The 11,422-nt window shown below is 52.0% G+C and overlaps 1 protein-coding gene across 4 annotated transcripts; it reads right to left on the reverse strand.

The window, feature by feature from the left end:
- Window positions 1–6,623: 6,623 nt before the first annotated feature.
- UBA52 (ubiquitin A-52 residue ribosomal protein fusion product 1) lies at window positions 6,624–10,872 on the reverse strand. 4 transcript variants are annotated; one of them, XM_023229599.1, is made up of 5 exons: window positions 10,720–10,872; window positions 8,902–9,015; window positions 8,552–8,638; window positions 6,893–6,995; window positions 6,624–6,808 (listed from the first exon to the last, which is right to left on the reverse strand). In XM_023229599.1, the coding sequence occupies exons 2-5, from the start codon at window positions 9,002–9,004 to the stop codon at window positions 6,715–6,717; spliced, it is 387 nt and encodes a 128-aa protein (XP_023085367.1). In that variant the 5' UTR covers window positions 9,005–9,015; window positions 10,720–10,872; the 3' UTR covers window positions 6,624–6,714. The 4 variants fall into 4 exon arrangements, with proteins under 4 accessions (XP_023085367.1, XP_023085368.1, XP_023085369.1 ...); XM_023229600.2 differs by having other exon boundaries at window positions 8,902–9,012; window positions 10,720–10,866; XM_023229601.2 differs by having other exon boundaries at window positions 10,742–10,857.
- Between the last annotated feature and the right edge of the window lie 550 nt (window positions 10,873–11,422).

Genomic DNA, 11,422 nt, shown 5'->3' on the forward strand with positions numbered 1-11,422 from the left:
AAAAACTAGCTGGGCGAGGTGGCGGGCGCCTGTAGTCCCAGCTAGTTTTTTGTATTTTTAGTAGAGACGGGGTTTCACCGTGTTAGCCAGGATGCTCTCGATCTCCTGACCTCATGATCCGCCCGTCTCGGCCTCCCAAAGTGCTGGGATTACAGGCTTGAGCCACCGCGCCCGGCCGAGTGTTAGCTTTTTGGGTCTCCTTAATTAGAGTGTAAAGTGGCCTGGCCATTTCGCCACATCTGGGGATCCACAGTCAGCAAAAGCCAGTTATTCCAAGAAACTCTCAGGACTGTTTTAATGTCTTAGTGTGAGGATAAGCCAGTATAGACTGGATACGTTCTTTGCTGAGAGCCCTGGTTCTTTTAGCCAAAACCACCCCTAGGTATTTAACCTGCTGTAAACAAAGGCTGGGCCTTTGATTTCGATACTTTGTAACCTCGATCAGCTAGAAGGTTTAAAAGAACTTGGGTAGCCTGATGGCACAGGGTCTACGAACAGGTAGCTAGACATAAGTCATCCATATATTGAAGAATTCGGGTCCCTGGGTGCGAGAAGTGACTTAAATCGTGGGCGAATGCTTGGCTAAACAGTTGAGGGCTATCCCTAAATCTCTGGGGCAAGACTGTCCAGGTGAGCTGAGATGTTTGATCTGAGGGATCCTCAAAGGCAAATAGGAATTGAGAGTCAGGGTGTAGAGGGATACAGAAAAAGGCCTCTTTAAGATTCAGGACTGTAAACCACTCTGCTGCTTCTGGTATTTGAGAGAGTAATGTATAAGGGTTGAGTACAGCTGGGTATAAAGGAATTACGGCCTCATTCATGAGCCTGAGGTCCTGCACCAACCTCCATTGACTGTTTGGTTTTTGTAACCCTAGAATTGGGGTCGTTACAGGGGCTGTTACAACATCTTACTAGGCCTTGGGCTTTTAAATTTTTAACAATACCTTGTAATCCCTTTTGAGCTTCAGGTCTTAGGGGGTATTGTCTTTGGTAAGGGAAAGAGGTGGGGTCTTTTAGTTTGATTTGGACTGGACAGGCGTTCTTTGCCCTTCCAAATTGTCCTTCTAATGCCCAAACCTCAGGGTTGAGTCCTTCCTCAAGTAGGGGACAACAGATAGATGTTTTGTTCCCTGTATTCATACAGATGATAGCTCCTGCTTTGGCTAGTATGTTCCTCCCCAGTAAAGGTGTGGGATTCTTGGGCATGATGAGAAAGGCATGCAAGAAAATTAAGGTTTCCCAGTTACAGCTAAGGGGGTGGGAGAAACACCTGGTTACAGGTTGTTCCAGGATCCCTTGGATGGTAACAGATCTTGAGGACAGCCATCCAGGGCAGGACAGTAGAACTGAGAAGGCCGCACCAGTGTCCAGGAGAAAGTCGATTTCCTGGCCCTCAATGGTTAAACTTACCCGGGGCTATGTGAGGGTGATGATACGAGCTGGCGCTTGCCCCGGGCACCCTCTGTCCTGTTGCTGGATCATCTGGTTGGGGACTTCTGGCCCAGAGAACCTTCATCCTCTGAGAGAGTGTGCCTTCCAGTGATCACCTTGGCATAGTGGACATGGGTGAGATGTCGGCTTATTTCTCACTGGACAATCTTTTTTTTTTTTTTTTTTTGAGATGGAGTCTCACTCTGTTGCCGGGGTTGGAGTGCAGTGGCCGGATCTCAGCTCACTGCAAGCTCCGCTTCCCGGGTTTACGCCATTCTCCTGCCTCAGCCTCCAGAGTAGCTGGGACTACAGGCGCCCGCCACCTCGCCTGGCTAGATTTTTGTATTTTTTAGTAGAGACGGGGTTTCACCTTGTTAGCCAGGATGGTCTCGATCTCCTGACCTCGTGACCCGCCCGTCTCGGCCTCCTAAAGTGCTGGGATTACAGGCTTGAGCCACCGCGCCCGGCCTGGACAATCTTTTTTAAAGTGTCCTTGTAAACTGCACTGATAACAAGCCGTGCTGGGCGATTGGCCTGCTCTATTTTTTTCTCCTCTCTGAACTGCCAAGGTTTGTTTGTCTGAGGGCCATGACTAAAGCTGCAGCCTTTCTTTTATCTCGCTTTTCCTTTTCGGCCTGTTCCTCTTGGTCCCTATTATAGAACACCGAGGTTGCCAGGTTTAATGATGCTTCCAAATTTTGCTCGGGGCCCAAGGCTAACTTTTGGAGCTTTTTCCTAATGTCTGCAGCTGACTGAGTAATAAATTTGTCCTTTAAAATTAACTGGCCTTTGAGGGAATCTGGTGACAGAGGAGTATACTTTCTCAAGGCCTCCCTCAGTCTTTCGAGGAAGGCAATAGGGTTTTCTTCCTTCCCTTGGGTTACGGTAGACATTATTGAATAGTTCATGGGCTTTTTCCTAGTTCTCCTTAACCCTTCTAGGAAACAGGTCAGTAAATGTTTGTGACTCCAGTCCCCATGATCTGAGTCAGGGTCCCAGTGGGGATCCATACTGGAGACTGCTTGCTGACCAGTAGGAAACCACTCTCTCTTCTCATGTCATTCTATCACTTACTTAACTGAGGTACCAGGTATCCCCAAACTCTCAGGCTGCTGTTAAAGCAGCATTCTTCTCATCAGAGGTTAGGGTCTGATCAAGCAGTAACATGACCTCTCTCCAGGAAAGGTCAAAAGATTGTCCCAGACCCTGTAGGACATCTGTGTATCTGTCGGAGTCATCTGAGAACTTTCTTAAGTCTGTCTTAATTTGCTTTAGATCAGAGAGGGAAAAGGGAACATGTACTCGGGTTGGGCCAAATTCCCCTCTTACAGCCTGAAGAGAACATAGCCAGGGGCCAATGGGGTCTCTTGGCTCTTTGAAGGCTCTTTGTTCCCTTTTGGGCTGTAGAAGCCAGAGAGGGTTCAGCATTAGTAGGAGGAGCCGTGGGGAGGCCTGGGTATGGGGTGTATTCTTAGGTGGTTAACAAGGCATATTTAGCATATGCTAAAATTAGCATATTTCTGAGCTTGAAACTGCCCCAGGTCTCCCTGTGGGGTTCAGGTTACATGTCTTACACAATTGTGGGTTATCCCTTAATGAGAAGAAGGTCTGAACATATGGTACCTCGCTCCACTTGCCTTCTCGTTCACAAAACAGATGTAGTTGCAGGATGGTATTATAGTTTATACTTCCCTCATCTTCCCAGTAAGATGAACTCCTTAAAGATTGTACATAGACATAGCAATTTTAAGATGGGGGGCAACGGGGCATTGGGCCAAGGCTGAAATGGCATCTCATGTACTAAGGCCTTTTGTCCCAACTTTCCATCATAAGAATACGACTTTTGATCTCCCTGTCGATGGTCTATTACATTACTTAACTCCCACAAATGCGAGTGGTACCCCAAATGGAAGAACTCCACAGTTCGGATTGCTGATCCCAAACAAGAGAGATGATTGGTGATATGGTTCCCAGTGAGGTGGGGACGACAGAAAATGGCCTAAGCCTTCCAGTAACCATTGGCACACACTATATTGTCCTGGGTGTTGCCTTGGGTATCGAATATGAGGAACAGGTCCTGTATATTTGTATTGTTGCCCATCTACATTAGAATAAGCCATGGGGGCCGGGTGCGGTGGCTCATGCTTGTAATCCCAGCACTTTGAGAGATCGAGGTGGGTGGATCATGAGGTCAGGAGACAGAGACCAGTCTGACCAACATGTGAAACCCCGTCTCTACTAAAAATACAAAAATTAGCCGGGCGTGGTGGCACGTGCCTGTAATCCCAGCTATTCAGGGTGCTGAGGCAGGAGAATTGCTTGAATCCTGGAGGTGGAGGTTGCAGTGAGCCAAGATCGCACCACTGCACTCCAGCCTGGGCGTCAGAACGAGACTCCATCTCAAAATAAATAAATAAGCCAGCCGGGCGCAGTGGCTCATGCCTGTAATCCCAGCACTTTGGAAGGCCGAGGCGGGCGAATCACAAGGTCAGGAGATCGAGACCACGGTGAAACCCCGTCTCTATTAAAAATACAAAAGTTAGCCTGGCGTGGTGGGGGGCGCCTGTAGTCCCAGCTACTCAGGAGGCTGAGGCAGGAGAATGGCGTGAACCCGGGAGGCGGAGCTTGCAGTGAGCCGAGATTGCCTCACTGCATGCCAGCCTGGGTGACAGAGCAAGACTCTGCCTCAAAATAAAATAAAATAAATAAATAAGCCACGGGACATCAGGAACATGGATCTGAGGGTTGCCATCCTAATTGTTTTAGATTCCTAATCCAGAGGGTTTTCATCTCAGGGATAGAGGGAATCCTGGAGACAGGGTCTCAAGAGTCTTCCCTACAGATGTTTGGATCCAGGAGGCATGGCTCTAGAAGGGTGGGTGAAGCACGTGTGGGCGGCTGTTTAACAAAGGTTTCACAGAGCACCATCATCTCCACCGGGCGGTACTGGGAGCTCAGGGATACTGTTTTCCACCCTTGGCCAGCCCTTGGTTCAACCCAGAAAATGCAGAGAAAGTGGAAACTGGTTTCTAGGCAAAACGGGAGTTGTTAGCCCTTTCTCAGAAACCCTTACACTTGTGTCGTTAGTCCGGCGGCCACCCTGCTTGTTTTTAAACGGCCGACAGGCGCCTGGTGTTTGTCCTCAATTCTAAAGTAAAATAGAGCAGAGTCCACAGACCAGGAGAGTGAGCAGCAGCTCAGTTTATTGAACAAAACGAAAGCTTCCACGTGATGGAAGGGGACCCAAAAGGGTTGCCATTGCTGGCTCGGGTGGCTAGGGCTCACTGGCACTGTTACTCCCTCCCCTTTCTGTCCATCAAGAGTGATTCTTTTTTTTTTTTTTTAGACGGATTGTCGCTCTGTCGCCCAGGCTGGAGTGCAGTGGCCAGATCTCAGCTCACTGCAAGCTCCGTCTCCCGGGTTCACGCCATTCTCCTGCCTCAGCCTCCCGAGTAGCTGGGACTACAGGCGCCCGCCATCTCCCTCGGCTAGTTTTTTGTATTTTAGTAGAGATGGGGTTTCACCGTGTTAGCCAGGATGGTCTCGATCTCCTGACCTTGTGATCCGCCCGTCTCGGCCTCCCAAAGTGCTGGGATTACAGGCTTGAGCCACCGCGCCCGGCCTAAGAGTGATTCTTCTTTCAGTTCCCCCTTGGAGTGGTTAATTTTGTTTTTTGTTTTTTTGTTTTTTTTTTGAGACGGAGTCTCGCTCTGTTCCCCAGGCTGGAGTACAGTGATCTCGTGATCCGCCCGTCTCGGCCTCCCAAAGTGCTGGGATTACAGGCTTGAGCCACCGCACCCGGCCAAAATTTTACATCAGTAAATACAACAGGAATTAAGTCTTTGCTCACCCCAACACATCTAAGAAACTCCTGACCTTATGATTTGCCCGCTTCAGCCTACTAATCATCACAAGCTTTAAAAACACCAAATTATCTGAGCATGGTGGTGTGCGCACCTGTAGTCCTGGCTACTTGGGAGGCAAAGGAGAGAGGATCACCCGAGCCTGAGTTCCAGGGTACAGGGAGCCATGACCACACCACTGCACTCCAGCCTGGGTGACCTTAAGGGGAAAACACCCAGGGTTGCCCTTCTTAAAGAGGCAGAGCACTGACTGCAGACCGAGAATGATGTCACGGCCTCAGGTTCAAAACAGAACTGGGCCAGGCACGCTGGCTCACACCTGTAATCCCAGCATTTTGGGAGGCTGAGGCGGGCAGGTCACAAGGTCAGGAAATCGAGACTATCCTGGCTAACATGGTGAAACACTGTCTCTACTAAAATACAAAAAATTAGCTGGGCGGGGTGGCGGGCACCTGTAGTCCCAGCTAGTCGGGAGGCTGAGGCAGGAAAATGGCGTCAACCCAGGAGGTGGAGCTTGCAGTGAGCAGAGAGAGGGCCACTGCACTCCAGCTTGGGCAACAGAGCAAGACTAAGTCTCAAAAAAAAAAAGAAAAAAAAAAAAAACAAAAAAAACTGAGAACTGGGTCAGGCATGACAGCTCTTGCCTGTAATCCCAACACTGAGGGGCTGAGGTGGGAGGATCGCTTGAGCCCAGGTTCAAGACCAGCCTGGACAACACAGTGAGACCCCATTTCTATAAAACAAAAAAATTTGAGAACCAATGTTCTACACTATTGGGTATACCTAATTTTCTACCCATCTTCACATACCTAGGCACTTCAGGGCCAAGGCCTAAGGGACACCTCAAAGTGCCTGACAGATCCCAGCAATGACAAAACTGATCCTCAGTCCCACCAATACAGGACTGAGTTTTTTTTGTTTTGTTTTTGGGACGGAATCTCGTTCTGTCGCCCAGGTTGGAGTGCAGTGGTGCGATCTGGGCTCACTGCAATCTCTGCTGCCTCCCGGGTTCACGCCGTTCTCCTGCCTCAGCCTCCCGAGAAGCTGGGACTACAGGCGTCCGCCACCACACCTGGCTAATTTTTTTGTGTTTTTAGTAGAGACGGGGTTTCACCGTGTTCGCCAGGATGGAGGACTGAGGTTTTTACTCTAATTTTACAGATGACAAATCCAGAGTCAGGGGCATAGGACAGGGACCAGTACAGGTGGGACAGAATCTAGGACAGAGGACCCCACAGGTGGCACAGAATGGAGTGCTGAGTAGAGTCCCTAAGGGAGATGCCCACTATTTAGCCACCTCCCTGGACAGACCAGCCATGAGGACACCAGTTGCTGCTCCAGTCAACGAAAGGGACACTTTATTGAGGCTCCAGGGCCACGGGGCCTGGGCAGGAGGTTGCCCTTCAAGGAAAGAAGAGCCTTATTTGACCTTCTTCTTGGGGCGCAGGTTGTTGGTGTGGCCACACTTCTTCTTGCGGCAGTTGACAGCACGAGGGTGAAGGCGAGCATAGCACCTGCAGAGAGACAGGAGGGGCGGATGAGGGTATACCCCGACTCTGGCAGCCCCGACAGCCCCCCAAGCACCAGAGCACACATACTTGCGGCAGATCATCTTGTCGCAGTTGTATTTCTGGGCAAGCTGGCGGAGAGAAGGCTCAATAATGCCACCTCTCAGGCGCAACACCAGGTGTAGGGTGGACTCTGCAGGAGACAGCCAGAAGGACGGCGACTGAGCCCAGCCCTAGCTCCTCAGTCAGAGGGGCAGGGCCCTCCAGGGCCTATAGTCTGGTGCTTTCTCAAGTGTGATGGGGATACCAAGTCGGGATCCCCCGAGTGTTCCACGTGTGGAAGATACACTGTCCCAGCCAGGCCTGCCCCAGGAAATCTCCATCTCAGCACTGACCATGAGCCCTGGGGGAATCTGAGACACATATGCCAACTGAGGTATCCACCTGGGTTTCTAGTATGGAAGCCGACTTCTAAGTGGTTCAGGCAAGGTCAGACACTGAAGTCTAGGCTGGGCACAGTGGCTCACGCATATAATCCCAGCACTTTAAGAGACCAGCCTGGCCAACATAGTGAAACCCTGTCTCTACTAAAAATACAAAAAAAGTTAGCCAGGCGTGGTGGCACCTGCAATCCCAGCTGCTCGGGAGGCTGAGACAGAGGAACTGCTTGAACCCGGCAGGTGAAGGTTGCAGTGAGCAGAGATCACGCCACTGCACTCCAGCCTGGGTGACAGAGTGAGACTGTCTCACAAAAAAAGAACACTGAATTCTTGTCACTCCAACAAGTGACACTAATTTTCTTATTTCAGTGATAAAAAAATTCACATTATGACTTTTTTTTTTGCCTCCTAAGTTCAAGCAATTCTCCTGCCTCAGCCTCCTGAGTAGCTGGGACTACAAGCATGCACCACCATGCCTAGCTAATTTTCGTATTTTTAGTACAGATGGGATTTCACCATGTTGGCCAGGATGATCTCAATCTCTTGACCTTGTGATCCGCCTGCCTCGGCCTCCCAGAGTGCTGCGATTACAGGCCTGAGCCACTGTACCCAGCTAATTTTTGTATTTCTAATAGAAACGGGATTTCACCACGTTGGCCAGGCTGGTCTGGAACTCCTGACCTCAGGTGATACACCCGCCTCAGCCTCCTAAAGTGCCAAGATTACAGGCGTGAGCCACTGTGCCCAGTCCCATTATTTTAAACAAAACACAAGTCGGCCGGACACGGTGTCTCAAGCCTGTAATCCCAGCACTTGGGGAGGCCGAGACGGGCAGATCACAAGGTCAGGAGATTGAGACCATCCTGGTGAACACGGTGAAACCCCATCTCTACTAAAAAATACAAAAAACGGCCGGGCGCAGTGGCTCAAGCCTGTAATCCCAGCACTTTGGGAGGCCGAGACAGGCGGATCACGAGGTCAGGAGATCGAGACCATCCTGGCTAACACGGGGAAACCCCGTCTCTACTAAAAAATATAAAAAACTAGCCGGGCGAAGTGGCGGGCGCCTATAGTCCCAGCTACTCGGGAGGCTGAGGCAGGAGAATGGCGTAAACCCGGGAGGCGGAGCTTGCAGTGAGCTGAGATCCGGCCACTGCACTCCAGCCTGGGCGACAGAGCGAGACTCACTCTCAAAATAGAAAACACAAGTCATTTTAACTGCTCCCCGACCCCTGACTGGAGCCATCAATGCTCTTTTCCTAGGACCTGGGGATCTTGGGTCCCTGCCTAGCAACGCCAACCCTGGTACCTTTCTGGATGTTGTAGTCTGAGAGAGTGCGGCCATCTTCCAGCTGTTTGCCGGCAAATATCAGACGCTGCTGGTCAGGTGGGATACCTGAGGGGGAGGAAGGCTCAGTTAGAGGCTCTGTGGAGCATACTACTGGCAGTGTCCCCAGCAGGGGAGTTCCAGCACTACCCCTAGTCTCTCAAAAGGCGAACTGAGGTAGAGATAACAGATGTTCTTCAGATCACATGGAGAAGCAAGGGCAAAACAGGCCTGTCTAAAGCCAGCACCAACCCACACAGGACTGAAACTCCCCTGGGCAGAGAGGGACTCCCAGTCCATAGCCAGAGCCCCCACACCCAGTCCCAACTCACCCTCCTTGTCTTGAATTTTGGCTTTGACATTCTCAATGGTGTCACTGGGCTCGACCTCAAGGGTGATGGTTTTGCCCGTGAGGGTCTTCACAAAGATCTGCATGTTTGCGTCTGCTGGAGGAAGGGAGGCAGGATAGACTGGTCAGCAATGCATGCCTGAGTGGCGCAAGCTCAGGTGCCTACACCCCAGTTGCTATCCCTTTGCCTGCACTGAGCCCAACTGGTCCTGCCCCAGTACCTGTCTTCCTTCCACTCCTCTAAGCCGGGCCCTACTAAGCTTCCCACACACCCTGACCTGGAGTCTACACATGTCCTGAACTAAGGACCACATGTCCTCCACTCTCCTGACTGCATGGGCACTCTTTAGGAACACAGACTGTGGTTATTCTCCTTAGGCTTAGCAGCGGAAGGACTCGTCAGTATCTCCTGATGGAATAAATACCCTTTGGCATCATCTTGCCAGATCCATCTTCCCTGAGAACCGTCCCACCCTCTCCCACCACAGCCATGTCCTGAGCTCCTCCACAGGCTGCTCCTGCTACCAGGCTGGATGGGAAGCCATCCCCTACAACACACACGCCTTCTGTCGCAGCCTCTCTCCTCTCTAACTCCAAGCTGGGGCACCCAACACTCTTAGCTTCCTTCTCAATTACGCCAAAACTCTCCAGACCCCACTTCTTGTCTTGACCCCAAACTACAAACATCACTTAGTATCTACCAACCACTTGCCAAGCATTGTTTACATATAAAAGTTGACTTAAAAACATAAAGAATCAGCCGGGCGCGGTGGCTCAAGCCTGTAATCCCAGCACTTTGGGAGGCCGAGACGGGCGGATCACGAGGTCAGGAGTTCGAGACCATCCTGGCTAACACGGTGAAACCTCGTCTCTACTAAAAAAAATACAAAAAGCTAGCCGGCCGAGGTGGCTGGCGCCTGTAGTCCCAGCTACTCGGGAGGCTGAGGCAGGAGAATGGCGTAAACCCGGGAGGCGGAGCTTACAGTGTGCTGAGATCCGGCCACTGCACTCCAGCCCGGGCGACAGAGCGAGACTCCGTCTCAAAAAAAACAAAAACAAAAACAAAAACATAAAGAATCGCCCGGGTGCAGAGGCTCAAGCCTGTAATCCCAGCACTTTGGGAGGCCGAGGCAGATGGATCATTTGACGTCAGGAGTACAAGATGAACCTGGCCAACATGGTGAAATCCCGTCTCTACTAAAAACACAAAAAATCAGCTGGGCGTGGTGGCGGGCGCCTGTAATCCCAGCTACTCGGGAGGCTGAAGCAGGAAAATCGCTCGAGCCCGGGAGGTGGAGGTTGCAGTGAGCCGAGACCGCACAACTGAACTCCAGCTTAGGCGACAGAGCGAGACTCCTTCTGAAAAAAACACAAATAGTCTAAAGAAGAGTCTAAAAGGCAGACGCTACCACCAGCCGCTCCTTACAGACGTAGTAATGGAGCCAGGTATGAAGACTCAGCTCGAGAAATTTAGTATTTCCAAAGTATTAACACGCAGTGACGGGCAGAGTTGACGCTACACGCTCAATACCCCTCTCTCATTAACTCGGATCTGCCCAGAGAACGCCTTCCCGCCCGAGGCCTCGTGGGGTCACGCTGGCAGGCAGAGCACGCAGGCTCCTCTCCAAAACGGCGCTCGCGTCCTGGGTCCAGGTCTGGGCTCGGAGTCGCGACCTCGAGAGCCCTGCCCAGCCACCCCGCCGAGACTGGCCCGCATGAGCCGGCTCAGGGCCACCTCTTCTGCCGCCCAGGCCCCTGCGGCCTCCCGCAGGCCCCCACCCGCCCTCGGACCGGCGCGCACCCGCACGACAGCCGCCACCAACCAGCTCAGCCGCCTCGCTGAAGAAAAAGAGGACGGCGGAACCGGAAACCACCTAATCTCCGCCGAAGGCGCTTGCGCACGGAGCACGCCGGACGCTTGCGTCACAATTCGCGCCGTGCCTTGGGACCCGTCCTGCCGCCATCTTGGATGCTGGCCAACGAAGCCGCAGCGCACGTGGGTGAGCGTCGCCCACCCGCTTCCGGGTATGGGTCCCGCCCGCCGAGTCACTTGAGGAGATGATTGCACCTCTCTGCGTGTTTGCGCCCGCTGCTTCTGGGCCACTGACAACCGCTGACGCTTGGCGGGCCCTCAGCGAGTACTTGTACGGAGGAGAGGAGAACGTTTTCTAATAAAGCAGAGGTATTAAGCAGAGGACTGCGGGTGCAGGACGCAGGAATCGGGGCTGGGAAAGCACCTAACACCTGGAATCGGTTGTTATAAAGCTCTCGGCCGCTGTGCCTGAATGGATTTCAGGACAGCAGCAGGGAGAGCTGACGGGACTACCGCTTTCGACCAGAAAGGTGGTGGTGCCTGACAAAAGGTGCCATGCGGGACTCAAGGTCTTTTGTTTTTGTGACGGAGTTTCGCTCTTGTTGCCCAGGCTGGAGTGCAATGGCGGGATCTCGACTCACCGCAACCTCCGCCTCCCGGGTTCAAGCAATTCTCCTGCCTCAGCCTCCCG

Source organism: Piliocolobus tephrosceles, chromosome 21 (assembly GCF_002776525.5).
Source record: "Piliocolobus tephrosceles isolate RC106 chromosome 21, ASM277652v3, whole genome shotgun sequence".
NCBI lineage: Eukaryota > Metazoa > Chordata > Mammalia > Primates > Cercopithecidae > Piliocolobus > Piliocolobus tephrosceles.